At 38.3% G+C, this 20,916-nt stretch overlaps 1 protein-coding gene across 2 annotated transcripts in view; it reads right to left on the bottom strand.

The window, feature by feature from the left end:
• LOC131040193 (probable anion transporter 6, chloroplastic) overlaps nt 1-20,916 on the bottom strand; it is a 284,449-nt gene that overhangs the window by 46,051 nt on the left and 217,482 nt on the right. For both annotated transcript variants that reach the window (XM_057973062.2, XM_057973061.2), the window contains one exon: nt 6,695-6,790. In XM_057973062.2, the coding sequence (XP_057829045.2) occupies nt 6,695-6,790 (96 nt within the window). The remainder of the gene's footprint in view (nt 1-6,694; nt 6,791-20,916) is intronic.

Raw genomic sequence — 20,916 nt, 5'->3', positions numbered from 1 at the left:
TATCGAGTTCGATTTTTTTAATATTAGAGAAGGCATGAACGAATGTCAATGGAAGTCAGCAACTAATGTAATACTAAATCATATTGATGATGATTGTATCGATATCAAAACTAATGCAAACACGGATCGTCAAAGAATGTTAATGAATGATTACGATAATCATCCACTAATCGACATCTTATGAAGAAGTATGATATCAACTAAACAATTATTATGTCTAGTCAATGACAAGACATCGATATGAATACCAGCGATCGATTTAAGAAGACATCGATTCGTAAAAAGGCTAATCGATAACATAATAAAAGGAGGCAGTTAACCTGAAGGATCGGAATATAGTGATTAGTATGAAGTGGTGCGATTAGTGTTAATGAAAGGAGATGCTATTAAGGCATGCATTTTGGCATTGTGACTTATCATTCCAAAACCATAATATAAGAAGGCATTCAACATCATTTCAACAGTGGGGGAAACAAGAGAGGATTAAGGATTGGTTTGGTGCATGCTTTTCCAGCAAATTGTTGGAGCAATTGAAATGGTCAATGCTCGCATTAATTGAGTTGTCATTCCTTGATGATTTATCCAACCCGACACTTGAATATTGGTGAAATTGAATTGGTGACTTAAAGAAAGGAATAAACAAACCTGTATGTAAAGCTTATGACATCAATTCATATTGCTCATTGGTATCAGAAATATTGTAGTGTTGAATTTGTGTGGCTTGGTGCAAGGATCGCAAATCTAGATTTCATTAGTTGAATGCACATCGGGTGATCAAAGATTATATATTGTATTGTTCTTGTGCCAGAGTAATATGGGTTCAGTTCATTGTTCAGCGGTAGCCTCTGCAATCTCTATTTAGCATGTTTGACATCTGTTGTGGCGTAAGAAGAATATTCATTGGGCTTTTAATATAGTATTTGTCTTGGAGTCTACAAAGATTAATTGAGTTTGGACAAGCATCAGTATTTCCTATTCAGTGTATAAGATCGAAGTTTTGCACATTCCATTTTGGCCAAGCTTACTCAAGTTACAATTCAGTTCAGTTTCCAGCCGTAGTGTAAAGTAGGGCCACACAAATTTTGGTTGGCATTGAATGCGGATCTGTTGCGTGGCCCTTTTGGGTGATTATCACCATTATTCCTACGGAAAGAAGTACTTGCCTAAGCGTGGTCACAAGTTTGGGGTTGAGCCAACAAGTTAAGTTAAGACCTTGTTTAAAATTACCAACACAAAGAGAAATTATTTGAGGATATTGTAAAGAAAAACAAGGAAGAAATGGATACCCTCTTACCGGAACTTGGAGAAATAATCTATGACTTCAAGAAACTGTACAGGGATACTTGCAAAACAAATATCTTAACAGAGGATCTTGACAAGGAGATCAGCAAAGCTCAAGAGAAGATAAATAATATTGCTGACAATTTGATTGGAACATCAGATCCATTTTTGGAATTAGAAAAGAAAATTGCAGAGCAGGAAGAGAAAATCAAGAAATTGGAGAAAGACAAACTTAGTCCAAGACTAGACTATCTTATTTCCTTGAGAAAAGGACTTAAAATGCAGACTTAGTCCAAGACTAGACTATCTTATTTCCTTGAGAAAAGAAATATCTCAGGCTCTAGTTCCCGGACTGAAGACACCGGAAGAGCAAATGCACATACTCACCGATACAGTGCAGAGAACACAAGAGGCAATAAAAGACTGCAAAACATTCAGCAATGGCATAAATTTAGTTTTGACAGATATCTTTCATATTGTAACCCACCGGTTACAAGAATCCAGCTAGGACTCCACTGACAGCGAATAACAACCTTTGTCATTGATATCAAAGGGGGAGTAGTGGGATGAGAAAAATGGTCAGAAGGAAGGGACTTCATCTACTCAGGGGGAGCATACAATTTTGGTAAGACAATTTTGGCAGACTATTTTGGATATCATTTTGGACACTTTTGTTTTTTCTCATGAGTGTTGCCATCAATGCCAAAGGGGGAGATTGTTGGCAAATGCACACTCCAATGAGAAATTGTAGGTGATTGAAGGTTTTGTCATTGATGGCAACCTTGCAATCATATGATACCGACAAGACAGGATACCGGCACCGGCAACGACAAACTCTACACCGGCACACATAACACCGGCAGTGAAAGGAAGGATACCGGCACCCTGGCCGACAGGAATTTTGTTTAAAATGTATTTTGTAATTAATTGTAAAATCATTGTAAGCCGACATGGCAAGTTGTAATATGACTCATATATGTATGAGATCATTTTGTAATAGGAAACAATGTGTGATAGGATGCGAGATAAGCAGACCTAATATGCGAATTATAGGTTAAGGGTTTATGTATGTAGCAGAGCTTAAACCGGTACTGGATCTGGCATAGCAGATGCTAATCTGAAGCAGTACAAGACATTGGATTAATATAATCCATTTTTGTAAGTCAGTGTGACTTCTTTTGTAATTGAGCAGTGAGCTCTAGGCACTTGGCCTTCCTGCATGTGCAGGCCCCTATTGTAAGAGTAATATTCCCTTATTGGCCAGTAAGCGAATATTGTGGGTCACAAATCCCATCGAGGTTTTTCCCACACCGGGTTTCCTCGTTAAAATACTATGTTATGGTGTGCTTCTCATGTGGTTGTTGTTATTCTTGTTTACTGCATTATTTCTTGTTTACCGGTACACAGTTTTAATATGCTTTTCATGTTTTAAGTCAAGTAAATTTATTAACCGGTTAGATACTGATTCACCCCCCCCTCTCAGTATCTTTGGGAATCCTAAGAGTTTTCGGGCTTAAAGGCCGTTTTGTGAATTTCGTCTTAAAGGCCGATTTTGAGAGCCTTTGCTTTTCGGCTAAATAGGGATTTGGCACGATTTGGATCTTATTTGAAGTTTTCGTCTTAAGAGCCGATTTTGTGAACTTGGATAGTTTTCGGTCTTCTGGGCTCTTTCACGAACTTGAAATTAATTTCACCTTTTTCAGCGAATTGAGGAGTTTTGCGAGATTGAACTTAAGTCTTTTTATTTTGGCTTACAAGCCGGTTTTGAAAGTTCCCTTTTAACTTTAAAGTTTTCGGGCAAATAAGGGAACTTGCGCGATTTTACACCCTACGTCCTTTCGGCCTAAAAGCTTGAAGTGCACGCTTTGATGAATTTTCCTGATTTCGGCCTGGAAGGTTTTTGCGAGTTTTGCTTATTTTCGGCCTAAAAGGCCATTTTGCAAACTTTAGTGTTTTTTGGGCTAGGCGGCAATTTTGTCAGTTTTCTTTGAGTGACCTCCAACTTCGGCTTTATGGCCCGAATTTTGAACTTTTCCTAGCATTTCGGGCTAGTTGACCTAATTTCAACTTTACGTTGTAACGTTTTGGGCCTTAAAGATTTTGAATTCGCATTTTGGCCTTAGGGGTCGATTTTGGCTCTCGAGAGGTCCTAAAGACATTTTCAACTCGGCATCAGGATTATTTCGGAAACTTTGAATTTTCAAAACCTCCTTGGTGGCTTGGTCATCTGACTTAGATGCAAAATCTTGCCTCTTTTTTCCAGGATGTAAACACTCCAGTACCTAGAACTTAGGCTAGTCATCCTCTCATCACTCAAAAATTTCTTAGCTGCTACATCTTCCCTTCGAATTACCGGAACTCCCTACTCAGAACCTGAGCGAGGACAAGACAAGAAAACAAAAAGAAGGGGGGGGACCCTATCGACGATGGGGAGTGTGTGCAAGGCACAACACATATGTATTATGCACCATGATTATGCTTGTGCAAGAGTAGGGCACACTCTTCTCTTCAGTCTTGTGTAGAGATTGGTCAAGTATGCACTCAACTTTGGGAGATATCTGAACTCAGATCTAAATCAAACAAAATCAGACCTTGGAAGTTAAAGATCAGACCTGAAAACATTAAGAAACAGACAGGTCAAAACATGAAAAAATTTGCTAAGATTAAGCTTGGGCACATAGTGCATGCTCACATGCACGGTGCACCTCGTGTTTGCATGCCCAAGTTTACAATGCGCCTCATTTGTGCAGAGGCAGGTGTAAAATGCACCCTCCTTGAAGATATAGTTCAGACACCCATGCACTGAGCGCCCAATATCATATATGCACATGACACTGCACTATGCGCCCAATATCATTTGTGCATGTCGCACTACACAATGCACCCAATAGATGGAAGAGACACTCAGTAAAGTCAAAACCTAATCAGAAATAAAAATCAGAGATCGAATCGCCATTATACCATCACTGAGAAGTATATATCAGATAAGAGGGTTGTGAAATTTGTCTATATCATGTGTGTTTGATGCTTTGTTTTGAAGATTGTGAACAATAACTTGAAGGAGCAAAAGAAGGAAGATTGCAAGACCTGCATCATCATGCGACTTCAAGAGGAGGACTTGATCAGCTAGCACAAGGATACCAAGGAGGGCGACTACAGAAGGAAAGCATTTCAAGAAGTTCAAGACAAACAAAAGAGATGACTATCACAACCTCAACAATGCTGCAACATCACTGAGATTCTATAATTACAACAACATTAAGGTTGAAAGCTTCATCGCATAAGAGGGATTTAACAAAGATACTACAACATGGAGGAGTCAAGTATCATAGCTTGAAGGTTACAATCGCCACATGGAGGTTGCTTTACAACATAAAGAGGTCAATATGTCAAGGCTTGAAAGAAGATTTCAACAAGGATAATCAAGCATACATAATGGAGATGATAGGAAAATGTTTACAATTTTTGGAAATCCAAGAACCATCGCTAGTACAACAAAGAAGGAATCTTGGTGAAGAGCATCAAGATTAGAGGATCTAGGACCATTACAAGTATGGACTGAATGCATTACACAAAGAAGGGATTCCCAAGTGAGAAGGCAAAATTGTATAAGGGGATCAAGGAGATAGTTCCAAAAGAGTTTAAAGTTAGAAGGCTTGATCCCCAAGGAGGTTGCAATTTGGGAATATGATCATTGTCACACCACGCAAGGCTTGGAGATGTTGAGTATCAAGAGATATTTCCCGAGGCATCAACATTTACTTGTGATGAGGTACCAAGTCTACAATGCAAGTTGAAGTGACATCCCAATCATTATTCAACCAATCAAAGGGTTCCAAGTCAAGATGTCCAAGTTAAATGAGCCTAACCCATCCTATGGAGGTGCAAAGTTCGAGATACCTAATTTCAATTCTTATTGGTGCACATTCAAAGAGGACATGTGTCCCATCATATTGTAATTATTTCATTGGCCAAAATAGAGTTTGTTGTAACAAACCCTAATAAGGGTTTTATCTTGTAATCTCGACCATTGATTGGAGAATCAATCCGGGCTATTGAATTGTAAACGTTAATAGTTAGTAGTTGATCAATAGTTCATAGATAACAAGTAAAGTAGAGTAGGAGGAAAGAAGGAATTGTTGCCCAGACTTGTTGATTTTAATACATGATCTTCATTGAAGCATGGTGGATTTCCGTGTAACATCCACATGTTGCATGGTTTCTTATTACTTCTCAAGTTTTAGTTGAAATTCATTGATTATGATGGAGAAGTGTGTGGATGTTGATAACTCCTTGGTTCATACTTTTTGCGTTTTATTGATTGTAAGTTACAGTGTAAAGTTAGCCTAAACCTTGTTGTGCTAAGTTCAATTGTGGATATATGTTCAAGTTGCACCATATTTGGGTATTTGAATGGATGTTCATGATATAAAAACCTTTATCACCCTTAGAAGATTGTATTAGTTTTGTAAAGTTGTTCCTAGGATGGAAAAGGAAAGCTTAGTTTAAGGAATGCATCCATCCAAACATCATCCATTGTTATCATTGATCTTAGAATTAGATTAGTTTCTCAACCCCTAAATCCTTTTGCTATTTGTTTTTCAAGTCAAGTATTCATGTTCTAGTAATATTCATGTAGAACGTATGTCCCCTTGTGATTCCCACGATATCACATCAAACCATTGAGCATGGCCACTTGTCAAGACCTGGCAACAGAAACCTTGGAGTCGTCTCAGTTGATCACATAATATATAGCATCCGAGAAGATTTTGCTCAAGAGAGGGTAAAATACTTGGTATTTTATTCTGTGTTTGAGGTGCATAAAAAACACATTAACAAACTAGAGATCAAGCTAACATCAATTTGAAGATCTCAGTCTTCTCTCTTTAAAGGAAAAGGAATAACATGGCTTTCTTCTCAAACTTAGAGGTACTGACAAACAATATATATATCTTGGTCTGTATTTCTACAACATGGTTAGTAGGGAGTCATGGAAGAAAAACAAAATAGAAGGTCAGCATTCATTCTACTCTCTGAAAGTTTTCGGACATAAGTATCTTGATATATGTTTATATAGGAAACTTTGTTTCACTATTTTGGTACATTATGATTTTCAGGATGGACCCTCCTGTGAATTCTGCAAAAACTAGAAGTCAGTAAGCTCTTGTATAGCAAAGTTCTAATCCCAGGTACTCATAGAAGCTTTTAGTATGTGCATATCAAGCTAACCAGAGGCATGCTCAATCCTATAAGGGAAAAGTTCAACTGTTTCATTAGAACACCAATACTTTAGTGGCCTGCAATTTTTGGTTCTCTCCTCCATCTGATATTTATTTTTTTATTTCAATCAAATATTTATTTCCATGGCAAAATGAAACAAGAGAAACACATCTAATGCATTAAAGAGACATACAAATGTTGTTTCAATTCCATTGGAAATTAATTTGTCAGCAAATGAAGCTGCAATGTTGGAAACTAAAATTGATCCCAGTGAAGGAAGAACTGCCACCTGTACCACGAGAAATGAAAAAACTCGTTAGCTCAAGGGAGATTGATTCTAGTTCTTGCATTAAAATCATTTTTAAAACTTCCTCTGCACACTCAATATGTTACCTTGAGTCAGCTATTTGCTAATGATATTTAACATTTGGGTTGCAATGATAGAAGTGATTAAAAATATCCCAAAAATCCAGGACAGCAAAATCTAGTCCAGATACAATGCTATAGTTTTACTTGGGGATATTACACTTAAAGCTTCATATCTGAATGAAAAATTAAAAGAAAGACACTAAAAAGCTTTCAACAAAATTTAGGCAGTGTAATTCGCTTTCTTTTGTGTGGAGATGAAATATTCCAAGTACAAAAGGAATCTCAACTTGATATCTTAAGAAATATATTTTACAGAATGTCTACCATTGAATCTTAATGTTACAATATAAATATACATGTTTAGGATAAATTACAACCACCTTTATACCATACATATTTTCTACATAGTGAGTAAAGATAATTTACTTAACATTTATGTGGTAAACTTTAAGTTTCTATGCAAGTTTGGTTTTTTGCAAAATTTCAAAATCGGATTATTTTTTCTGTCAGATTGCTTTTTTCGCTATGAAAATACAGATAGCACTCAATATAGATTTTGGCAACTTGTAACTCCAGACTAATTGCATTTAGCAGGCCAATGCACACATATACTACACCATATCTGCTTTGAAATGCATTCACTATGAAATTAGCACTTAGGAAGCTAATTGCATAACCATAAACAAGTCTGAGAGTAAACAGTTTATATAACAACAGAATAATCAATAATCCATAGTAATGAGGTACAAATGAAGGGATTTCTATTAGACACTTGGGGAAAATCTACAATTTTGCACATGGCTGAGTATAATTTCCTGCTTATCTTCCATGTAAATTATAAGTACTTTTGTTTCACAGAAGATACCTTGTTGTTACATATCAGAATTTTATTGCCTTTATCAGGGAGTACAGCTATAGGATTTGTGCATAAGCATTCCTACTCAAGCAAACGTGCATGTTGAGTATCAACCATCGACTCTTTTCACAGAATAGGGAGGATCTTGCATCTCCGAAACTACAACAGTGCCAAACTCCAACTGGAATTCGCAGATACAAAGACAATATAAAACTCACCATGTCGTACAACTATGTCAAACTCGGCCTTATAAAGAGCTCTAGGAAGTTTCTGGAAGGGTTACAAGCAGGCCGACAATAGTTTATTATTTTATTAATTTGGGCCCCTTTATTTAATAATTAAGTTAATTAATTAAGTGGTCCTTATGATAAGTCCTTATGATATTATTTAAAATTAATTAACTTAATTAAGTCACTTTATTAAAATTGGGGACATTACAGTCCTCCCCGCCCAAAGATTGCTTGCCCTCAAGCAATCCGTAACTATTTGCCATCTGACAAGCTCCAGGATCCCAGACCATGCGCGGATGCTGGTAGCCATATCCGTTGAAAGCTTGACGTCGCACCATGACTGCGAGAACCACCTGCAAATCCCCAATCAATTTGTGGTGCTCCACTCTGATATAAATATTGCCCTACTCGGAGTTGAGGAATAACTCATCAAAATCCAACTTGCTTTCTTCAAATAGATGCCACTCACAAGGAGATATGACAATCATGCACGCCTCATGCCCCACCAAAGGGTAAACTCCGTATTCAACCAACTGTAGAGATGGCTCCTGTAAGGGATCATTGCTAGAGTTTGCATCTCCATGAAGTTGATCAACCACTGTTGGCTTGACAAATTCATACAAACATCTTCATCCTTGCAGTTGTCATGAAAGTTTAAGTGTTCTCCACTTGAAAGAACAATTGTTGTCTCTGGCTTGTCCATATCCTTCTGTCGCTCGGGTGAACATGTGAACTTCTCTTCAACTTTCTTTGATTCTGATTGAGTTCCTAATTTAGGATCCAACTCCTCTTTTCTTTTCCTTACATAGTACCTATCAAAGGATTCAGTAGCCTTGATCTCCTCAGGTTCACTTGAGTATTTGTAATGTCCCCTTCTCTGCAGTGATTAGTTCAGTGGTCCATTGGCCTATTTCGGAGACTCGTAGGCTATGTGGAAAGGAGAATTAGGGTTTCCAACTTATGTGGAGTTCTGCTCGAGCTTGTTAGGGTTAGTCAGAAGGGAATTCTTCAATCCTGCTTGTGGTTTCCTTCTAGGTTTTCCATGAACTCCAGTGTGGCATAACATGCAATTGACTCTTTGATGAAATGTGGACTTACTATTTTTAGTAAGTTAGGGTTGGGATATTTGGATGATGTTTTCTTACTGAGCTTTCCAAGCTCTTTCTCCGGGTGCAAAGATCATGTTTTTCGGAGGAGTATTCCATGACTTACTATTTTTAGGAAGTGGCAGTATTGAGCAATTCTATTTTTAGCAATTTGGACAAGGTCTTGATCCTGTAGCAGTTCAGTGGTCTTCATTGCTCAACATCATCCTAGATTCTGTTGATAATTAGTATTGGAGTCATAAGTGATTTAATTAAATATTATTTCCTTATCCTAAGGTTTAATATTTAATTATTTTATTACTGATTAATGTTATATTGGGTGACTTAGGAAAAGACATATTTATATCTAATATCAATGTTATTATTTCCTAAGTTAGGCGTTGAATTTCAAGAATGCATTAAGTTATTGTTGAAGACTTAGGCAAGTTTGAACTTGTTTAATTATTGATTAAAATGCAACTTGGGCGCCCACCTTGGGAAATGAAATGAAATGTCATTTGACGCCATGTGATAGTGAAATGAAATGCAAATTGGAGAGGTGAATTTGGGAGCATTTACATTTGAATTTCAGAGGAAAAAACTATAAATACAGGTGCTCGGCCTCCCATTTGGATATCTTGAAAAATTGCATCGTTATGCTGCCGGTTTGACAATTGAAATCTGAGCTTCGAAGTGAGCCTTCCTAGCTAAGTGCAGTTTTGTACTTGAAAGACAGTACTTAGCTGTTTTACCTATCCTTTCAATGATATTTGCAAGTTTGTTGAAGTGTGGAATTGCTGGTTCTGCTGTAGTTTGAGTTTTGGTGTGTTTCGAGGTTGCTGGGGAAGTCATGGCTGAAGCATATTTTCATTCATAAGTCTCCGTGTGACCTCCTACTACTTTTGGGTATTGGCTCCTTGGTTTTCGATGTCCTAGGCGATTCTTCCTGTAAGTTTGCATTGGTTTTCATGGTCTATTAGAATTTATCTTGCAAATCGAACTTATGCTTTGGTACGCCCTATGCTGGAGGTGCTTTGGGTTGTGTGTCTTGGGTTTGGGGCATTGTTAGTTGTTATTTATCTATTCTATCCTTATCGCCTTCTTTGTATCTTTCATTTGCATTTAGTTTGGGGGTTTTCCATTGAGTATAGAGAAAGATATGAGCGATTTGGTGGGCTTTCAGCTTGCTGTCATAAAATTACAGATTTCCAGAAGTTGGTGTTTGGGAGTCCCTTTTGTAGTGTGAGTAGGTTAGTTGATTTGGGAGTGATTTGGAGAGAGAATTGAGCATTTCTTAGTTTCTTGAAGTTGCTGGTCTGCGTGTTATTGATCCTAGGATTTCATAAATTCATGTTGAAGGATCTTTTGGGAGTTAGTAACTATTTGAAGAAATTTATCAGCATTGGACAGCATTACTTCTCTATTCTATCTCTCTATGTTATATTGTAAGGTTAAGAAGTAGTACTACTAACCATTTCTGGATTGTAAGCATTCCCACTAGAAAGTGGAAGAGGTTGGCTTGCCGCCTATATTTTGATATTTGTTACTCAGTCCTCCCACTGCACAAGCGGTTGAGTGATATATGTTTGTAATGGTCCTCCTGCTGCATAAGCGGTTGAGTGATGTTTGTTTTAATGATCCTCCCGCTGCATAAGCGGTTGAGTTGAGCTTGTTTGGTGTGTTCAGTCCTCCCACTGAAACATTGCGGTTGAGTGATACGTGTTCTGGGAGTGTTGTTCTCTTGGTTGGTTTACCGCCAAGCTTCTTGATTCACCCACTGGATAAGCGGAAGGGGTTGGCTTGCCGCCCATTATTGTATTCAGCACTTCAGCAGATTATTACTAACGATCCCCTGCTACCGTATGCTCTCACCCTCCCAGTCTAGGCTCTCGGTGATCAAAAGGTGTAGGGTCCCCTTCAGTTGTTTGGATTTCATTATTCTAACCCTAATGGGTGACTGGTGGGATTGTAATCTTGCTATTGAAAAATCAAAAAAATTAAGGGGAATATTACAGTATTCATCAAAAATTCTAATAACCTCCTCATGCACAAGTATACTTTTTCCTAGCAAAACTAGATATTCTTGAAATGTCAGAAGATTCTTCCTCTTTTGATATTTGTTATACCACTAGGTGATTTTATTGGCAGCAACTTTATTATCCCTTTCTTCCATTTCTGTAGGCATCCCAAGCATTCCACAAGCTGCCAAGATTTTGGCTTTGATACCACTGTAAGGTACTCAACCGTACGGTACCCGAATTTCCACCGCACGTCACGTACCACTATGTTGTACCGGCGCTTTCTTACTACACAGTACCCGAGGGCAAAGTACCTGAGGGAAGTATACCAGAGGGAAGTACCCGAGGGCAATTACCGAGGGAAGTACCTGAGGGTAATTACTGAGGGAAGTACTCGAGGGAAGTATACCCGAGGGCAATTACCGAGGGAAATACCCGAGGGCAATACCCGAGGGAAGTACCCGAGGGGAGCACTCGAGGGCAAGACACCTCCGGCCCTCAATCAACAGCACTCAACACCCTTCGGCTTCGAATGTAAAGTTCCACTCGTACGGAAAGTAGGTCGTACACTTCCAAACACTCTGTACAACAATGTTACTTCCACTGAAGGATCCAACCATAGATAATTCCTCTGTCGATGAGATTACTACAGATACGGGAATGAATTGTCAACACAGAGTATTCGCCAACAACATTGAATGGCCAAGAACTGGATATTTGTAAATATATTCCACACAGTAGAGATAGATCCGACAATGAAGTACAAAGTGAAATATCAAAAAAGATATCTCCAACGGCAGACTAGGGTGGTTGCTAACCACTGAAACTGCGATTACAGAATAAGGAGGATCTTGCACCTCCGAAACTACAACAGTGCCAAACTCCAACTGGAATTGGCGGATACAAAGAAAATACAAAATTCACCATGCCATACAACTATGCCAAACTTGGCCTTATAAAGAGCTCTGGGAAGTTTCCCGAAGGGTTACAAGCAGGCCGACAATAGTTTATTATTTTATTAATTTGGGCCCCTTTATTTAATAATTTAATAAATTAATTAAATAAGTCCTTATGATATTATTTAAAATTTAGGACCACTTAATTAATTAACTTAATTAAGTCACTTCATTAAAATTGGGGACATTACATTTTGGAGACATTTGAAGAAAAGAGAAGAGAAAGAAGAATGGAGTTGAGGAAGAAAGAGAAAAGCTCAGAATCAAAATCACAAGAAGAGGGTAAGGAAGAAATTGGGAAGCAAGAACAATCAAAATTAGAGCCACAAAACACTGCTACAGAATGGACCATGGAGCAAGAATAGAACGGATCCAACAAGCATGAGGAATTTAAAGATCGTTTGTTAGAAAAAGATGGTTTATTGACTTATACTGATTGCATATGTTAATAAAATATGAGGAAAAGGCATCAATTTTTGGATGTGAAAATCCCAAGATGGAGGAAGATGTTATATCCATAAAGTGACTAAAGTGAAAAATAAAAGAAATATTAAAAGGTCACTCTGTTATTGAGCTTAAATGAAATATTGTAAGTGAGAATTTGAAAAGGCTTTCGGAAAAATTTTAAGGGACAAAAAAAAAGTGGATTAGAAGCTCATTTGCTCATGCTTGGTTTTGTTTTCTCTATTGTGGATTTTGAGAGCTTATTGTGTAGAAAAACCCTAGGATGAAATACCTAAGAGAAATCAGTTTTGGTAGTGGAATATCTATCCTGGCTGGTTGCAGCTGGAACTACAAAAGTTTCACACTTGGATTGAATGATTTGTACAATTTGTGAAGACTTGCAAGCAAGACAAATGTTAATATCTTTATGAAATTGTAGAAAAGGCTAAGCTTGTTGGTTGGATAGACTTGTGGGGAGTTTGAAGCTTAAAATCTGGTCACAATGGAGTTGCGCGTTGAAATGTATGAGGAACTTTGGGCAATCCATCAACATTTCCTTTGCTCAGTGTGACAGTTTATCTTGGTTGGGCAAACAAGTCTATGGTATTGTTTCTGGACGTTGGAAAGAATGCACAAATGCATGAGTTTGAACTTTGAAGCTATTAAAAATTAATTATGTGTTGCCACTTGATATATAATGCTGGTGGAACACATTACAAAGCAACAAAAAGCTACAGGAGCACACAAGGAAGCGTTGTGGGGGTGATAAGAGGTCTCAACTTGGTTTGGAGAGGTGGCGCAAGGTTGTAACAGACATTTGGTGTTGATAAAATCAATTGCCATAGGGTGGCATGAGGGTTTAACAATAAAAAATGGAAGGCATTTGGGCCATTGCTGGGATCAAGAGGACGTGTAAGCTGCTAGGCATCAATAATATTGCTTGTTGGGCAATGTGTTGGCATGCAAAGGCTCATGAACTATTGATATTGGACAGTCAGTGTTAATGTATGAGGTTGCCATCATAAAAGGTTGGCGAATTTGTTCAAATGTTTCCCTGTACACTGTTTCCCATTGCAATAATATATTAAATGTAATACTCCAAACATTGTTTACTTATGATTGTCTATAGAAAGTTTGTATTGCATGCATTCTATCTTTCTATTACAGCAGCACCACTATCATATTTCACAAAAAGCTCATGAACTATTGATATTGGACAGTCAGTGTTAATGTATGAGGTTGCCATCATAAAAGGTTAGCAAATTTGTTCAAATGTTTCCCTGCATACTGTTTCCCTTTGCAATAATATATTAAATGTAATACTCCAAACATTGTTTACTTATGATTGTCTATAGAAAGTTTGTATTGCATGCAATAATATCTTTCTATTACACAAGTAGCACTATCATATTGCACAAAAATTATATTGCACTAAAACTATTTGACAAAATACCTTCAATTAAACATTTTAAAAAACAAAAAAAGTTGGCACGGGACATTACAAAAGACATGCCAAATAATGAACTATCCATCGATATTCTAGAAGGTGAGTCATTGCCGTATGTGACTGATTTTCAAAGTAGCTATGTGGGTGAGCGTGCATTTGAGGCGAATATTTTAGTTAATTCCAAGTTGGGAATTTTGAGTCACGAGGATGGAGGAGGTGAGGATATCTCAACAATTTCTTATTTGGAAAAGGAAGGTGAACAATTTGAGTGCAGCCCAAGGTATGTAAAGGAAGGTCATGTTTTATATTTATTGCTCCATACTATGTAAGTTAAAGATTCTTGTCATGATAGAAAGCATTGTAAAAAGGGGTCATAAGGTGAAGGATACAACTTGTAGCATGGAGCATATAGATTTTTTGATCCAAGTTCAAAATTGTTTTTTCACATGGCATCGAAGTGATCTTTTGAGGTACAAAAAGGATAAAGGCCTTGATGAGATCAATGTCAACATTTCTCGTAAAATTTATCTCATGCATTCAGATAGAAACAAAACTCATGAAAACTCATATAAAATATACTGTGAATTCTAACAAATTTGTGAAGGACCAATTCTTACTATTCATTGATCATTCCTTAGAGCCAAGTTCTACACTTGAAGACAAGGTCGTGGATCATGGCCTAATGGAGATAGTCACATTTGTTGAGACAACAAGATGCTTGATGTTGGAAAGTTTTCAGAAAATTTGATGTCATTTTGATATTGAAGAATTCCTAACTAAGCATGGTGTGGTGTTTCTAGAATCAAGCTACAAACAAGTTTGCCACCCTTGGATATATGAAGAAGAATTCACAAAGGATGAGAGAGTACAAGATAGCTTCACCACTCCATGCATTTTGAAGACACGATGATGACCTTTCATCACATTGGGTGGACACAAGGTGTGTGATGACTTCTATGTCATGTCTAGGAGAGATCAACATAGTATTGAACATGCAATGGTTACATTTTATTGGAGATTCACTATAAGTTGAACCTCAAGGAAAAAGAGGTGATGCTTTGAGGCATCAAAGATGGAGCTTTAAGAGTCATCATGGCTAAGAGGATGTAAAATCAAATCATGACTTCATCTATAGATATTAGGCTATTGTTAACCATATACAGCTGGAAGTTTGCAGATTTTGAGAGACTTTTCCTTGCTTTGTGCTGTTTGTGGGAGGTTTCTAGCATTAGACCCACTGAAAACAATTATTCTAGCCATTATACTACTGAATTGAATGAGGTTTCAAGTGGTTTATGCTTGTTGCAACTTCTTTCCAGTTTGCAAAGAATCTAATTTATGTTATTTTTCAAGGGTTTCAGCCTGCAATACAGTTGTAAGGACCATTTGAATTCAAGAAAATTATTATGATAGACAATCAGAGACTCCAAATTCTTCTTTTAGGAATAACAAAGTTGTGGAATGAAAACATGGTGACAAGTTCATAAGGTATCTCTTGAACTTCAAGGGTTTCAAGATGACCTCAAGCATCAAAGAGAAGACATCATTTGCCATCAAACTGAAGAGGGGCATATCATGTGTTGGTTGCACTCCTTGACTAGTCATAGCCAGAAGTGGAAGGATACAATCATCTACCTCCTTATAGATTTTCCCAAGTTTTGCATTTACCTTGTTGTTGATAAGCTAATTAATAATGCACACTTGTTTGTTATGTAATGTCCCCTTTTCCGCTCTAGTTTGTTTTGGGGACCTTTAGCCTATTCCGGAGACCCGTGGGCTAGTCGGAAATAGAAATTAGGGTTTCCTACCTCTGGGAGGACGTTTCTGCATTTTCGAAGGCTCACATGTTGGAATTTGACAGTTTAGGTTCTGGATTCCTTCTGGGTTTTCATAAAGCTTTGCAGTGAGGGTACATGCATAGCAAGTTGTGGAGTTTGATTTACTTAATATTTTTAGTAAGCGGAGGCAAAAGCAGTTGAGTTATCTGGGTTTTTTTGGGTTTTTTGTGAGCTCTGCGATGGTATGACATGCAAACCAATCTGAGAACCTTTTCGAGACTTACTATTTTTAGTAAGTTTGGCAACTACCCAGAATGTGGTAAAAATCACTTTGGAAACACTTACTATTTTTAGCAATATGCTATTTTAGTAAATACTATTTTTGGCAGTGCTATTTTTCGCATTTGGCAAGATCTTGTGTTCACTCAAATGACTATTTTTAGCAGTTCAATTCAGAGCTCCAACTCAGTTCAGTTTTAGTAATTTCCAGCATTTCAATCCCCCGCTCAATTTGGCAATAATCAGTATTTGAAGAAAAGGTATTTTTTATATATAAATACTTTAGGCATAAGGTTTTAATATTTGATTATTTTAAATTTTAATGGATGGACGACTTAGTAAAAAGGAGAAAATAATAATTTTATCCTAAGTCTACTTGGGCGAATTATTTAACCCTCTTGTTGGATGCCAAAATACAAAGCATCACATTTTGGAAATATTTAGCAGGACTTAAGCTTATGGATTGAATAATTTCGACACCACTATGGAGAAATAAGGGGGTTGAATTAAAAGATAAATGTAATTTACATTCTTGCCGTCACTGGAGTTGGATGCCCACCTTGGGAATGGACATGTTTTATTTAAAAAATTATTGTGATTTTTGGAGCCCATTCATGTGATGGAATAATTTGAAGTGAATTTGGGGGAGATTTGTTCTATAAATACAGGGCATGGGGCTTCATTTTGGTATCTCAGAACATTTTACACCGTTATGCTATCGGATTGACTCCTGACAATCTTCGAGGGTGAATACCTCCTAGGGTTTTTGAAAGACTTCCAGTGTGAGACATCAATCCTAGCTGTGATTGGATATTTTGAATGTGTGTGGTTTGATTTGTGTAGGCATTGATTTGTGTGGAAGCTATTATTGAGGCGATTTCTACCTCAGACGGGCGAGATTTTCAATGTGGTGTGGATTTCAATGTTGCTGGTTATTGGTGTGGCTGAAGCGAAGATTCGATCGTATCTCCCTGCCTATGCAATCGATTATTCTGGGTAATAGCTCGTTGGAAGCGTATCTAGAGGGCAATCATTCTTCTACCTTGGCGTTTGTTTTGGTGTGCTTGCTAATTTTTTGTTACAAATCGTATTTCTGCTGCCAGTCGTACCTTTCCTAGGCTGCCTTGGGTTGCATGCCAGCTATTTGTGGTGTTCGCGGTGCAGGTTTGGAGTTCTTGTTGCATCGCCTTAGTTGTAGTTTTCATTTGCTTTTGTTTTCATGTCATTCCGAGTTGTTTTGGGTGAGTTATGAGCATAATAGTGAGTTTGGTAGTGGCTGTTTTCTTCATGTTATGCGGACAGCAGATTGTATTTCCAGTTTAGTATGTTATTTCTTTGTGGGTGGGTTTGAGTTTGTTAATTGTGATAAGTTTGGTGATATTTAGCAGTATTGAACAGCCTAATCTCTCTTTCCTATGCATTGCATCTCTTATTTGTAAGATTGAATAGTAGTACTATCAACCATTTCTGGACTGTAAAGCATAGCCCGCTAAAAAGTGGAAGAGGCTGGCTTGCCGCCTACATTTGATCTTTGTAATTTTGTCCTCCCGCTGAATAAGTCGTCGAGTGATATTTTGTTTGTAATGGTCCTTCCACTGCATAAGCAGTTGAGTTGAGCTTTGTTGTAAGTGTTCAATCCTCCCGCTAAAATATTACGGTTGAGTGATTCGTGCTTGGTTTCGTTCTTGTTCTCCTTGGCTGGTTTACCACCAAGCGTTCTAGTTTTCTATTCCCGCTGGAAAGTGGAAGGGGCTGGTTTGCCGCCCAAATTTGTAATCAATTTCAGCTTTCAAGCTTCTAACGATCCCCTCAACACTGTATGGTCTCACCCAGGGTTACTTTCAGCAGGATTTGGTTTTCATTTCCTAACCATAACAAGTGTTGTGTTGAATGTAATTGTGGAAAAAATTGGGAAAAAATTGCGGGGATATTACAGTGGTATCAGAGCTGGTTTTCCTGCCAGCCTGTGCATTCAGTTGATCAGAGATCTCCATGACTGATAGAGAAGTTGACTAAATCAGAGAATGAGCAGTTGACACTATGGCAAAGAGAACGGCATAACAGAATGAGTTCACAGAAGCAAGAGTAGAAAGAAAATTTGACACCATGATGGACATGATGTCCCAGTTGCTAGCCAAACCTAATCAGAATTATGGTGAGACTCATAATCAGCCCACTAATGGAGCTGAAGCTAACATTTCTAATAATCCTGGAGGAACACTTGAAGGGACAGTTTCAAGACCTTTGCAACATGTCTTCCTACCCAAGGAATTGCCTCAAGCTGAAATTGAGATATCAACACTAGATGAAATAAGGAATAGTTACATGGAGTATGCTTCTCTCCCTGCAGAGATCCGGAATATCCTCACCTTTGACCAATTTATGAACCAAAAGAAGAAGAGAGGTGGAAGATATGATAACCACCCTTATGCTCCATGAGATTATCAGCAAGCCCTTGGAAAGGTTACTCTAGCCCACTTTGATGGGAGTGATAAGTGTTCTGCTAGAGCGTGGGTGCAAAATTTGGACAATTATTTGTCCTTGAGACCAATGTCGGAAGAAAATTAAAAAACAATAATTGAGGTTGTGCATGATGAATCTCTTAATGTTTCTTATGGAGTTAGTGATAGTGTTGAATGCACTCATGTGCTTCCAAAGGAAGAGAAAATGAAGATTGAAGAAGATACTGTCATTGAGATTATAAAACCAGCTATGACAGATCAGCCACAAGGGGATATGAATTCTTTTGGTTACCCACTAAATGAGTCTAGCATTGTTTCATCACCTTCACCTCATCCTTGCAAGGAGACAAACCATAGTTTGGGATTTGATGTTTATGATGATGATGTTGACCAATTAGCTAAAAATGATGATGAGACAAGCTTTGAAGAGGAGGTACATGAGACTTGGGGCAGCCATGGAATCATTGCTTAAAGGTATGACCAAGATTCTGATTTTGGTATTCATCATAGCAGCAATTCACTTTCTTTGGAAAATCAATTTGTGGTTTCCAATGATAACCCATTGTTTGAGAAGGGTATAGTGAAAACATATGACAATCCACTTTTTGAGTGGGAAGATGAAACATCACTTGGTTCTAGCATTGCTCTTGGTGAGAATAGCAATGTGTGGCAATTAAGAGAAGATTCAAAATCTAAGTTGGATGATACTAGTGTAAGAAGGAAAATTAGTAAAGTAGACCTTTTTGGGAATATATTAAAATAAAACAATAGTGTTAAGTGTGATTACGGGTTAGTCGGTTGTATGACGGTTGATGGCTTAACCAACTGCAAGCTCTATATAAGTAAATCTTGTAGCACATTGGAAGGGCAGTTTTTGGTGGAATATAATATTATATATCTCTGTGTTGCACATAATACATTGTTGCCTACTACTCTCACTCTGTGTTAATTCATGTTCTATAACTGTGTCGTACTATGCCATGACAGTTGTAATTCATATCTTCTTATAAGTCCTGTGGTTATAGTTCCCTCTACTTAGGCCACAAAAATTTTGGCGCCGTTGCCTAAGTCGAATCCGGAGGTCTCCGGAGGGAAGGCTGGTGGGATGGAAGCATAATGGGTCGTCCGTTCGACCAAAGCATCCTTGTAACAGACAGTGACGTAGAGGACAATACCGAAGTAACCAGGGAGGATCAGTTGACACAAGACCTAATTCACACGTTGGACGTTTCCGTGGACCGGTACGTACAGCGACAAGCGGAACGAGAAAACGTACGAAGGGAGCAATGTAGGCAGCAAGTGATCCAACAATACAAAGAAAGGAATAGAAGGGAAGAAGAGCACAGGGACTCAACATGGCGGCGCAACCCCCGTAGTTCCAATAATTAATGCCAAATACACTCAACAAAGATCGAAGACGACAATCCCGGGAGGAGCAAGAAGGGAACCAAGAAGACATAGTGAGGAGATCCCTGCACATCCAGGAGCAACTGGAGAGGCATCTGAAACTCTATCGGATAGTTGAAGAAGGAGGGAGCCCGACAGAAGGTTCTGAGCAACATACACAAGAGTGGGATAGGAGTCACAACAGCCCGCATGCAATAGCGAGTAGTGATAATTGGGAGCAAACAACCGCACCAACCGAGTCATTTAACAATCCCCAAATTAACCCGGGGAATACAAGAAGGATGGCACATAACCCTGAAAAGCAAAAACTTCCCAAATTCAATGGAGTAGGATCAAAGGATCCCACCCATCACTCTAAAACTTGCGTCACCATATGGAAGGCCAATGGCGAGGATGATGAGGACTACTGGCTGAAAGCATTCCCAGCCACCCTCCATGGAATTGCCATTGACTGGTACATGGACCTGCCCACTACTTCAAAGGATACTTGGAAAAATCTTACTAAGGCATTCTAGGAGGAGTTTCAGTTACTTCCGGACGATGACGAGATCGTAGCATAAATATACAACACCAAACAGGGCAAGAGTGAGACACTAAGGTCCTACTACTACAAGCTGGAAGAATTGATTGGAAAAATGGACAATACCCCAGCCGATAGTCTGAAGAAGCGATGGTTCATCGACGGACTGAACCCATCCCTACGAAGAAAGATGAAGGTAGTACCCCCATCTACTTTCAGGGACGCGTACAATAGAGCCATGGACATTCAAAGAGAGAACAAGACGTCGAAGGGTAAGAAGCACACAAGTGACGAAGATAGTAGTGATGGAGAAAGCGAGGAGGAGTCTAGGACGATACAAGCAATCCGGAAGCATATGAGGCGGATGACGTGGGAAATGCGGACTCAGAAGGAAGAAAGTAGGGAGGGCATGTAACTCTGGTGTACAGAATGCAAACTAGAAGGGCACACAAAAACCAATTGCCTGAAGAAAGCCTTCTATGATATCTATCACGTGTTGGGACATTCCATTAAAGAATGCCCCTACAACCTGAAGGCAAGGAGTGCCCAGGTACTCTACACGCA

This window comes from Cryptomeria japonica, chromosome 11, assembly GCF_030272615.1.
Source record: "Cryptomeria japonica chromosome 11, Sugi_1.0, whole genome shotgun sequence".
NCBI lineage: Eukaryota > Viridiplantae > Streptophyta > Pinopsida > Cupressales > Cupressaceae > Cryptomeria > Cryptomeria japonica.
Note: the sequence above shows the minus strand (reverse complement) of the source record. Positions and strands in the feature narration are given on the sequence as shown.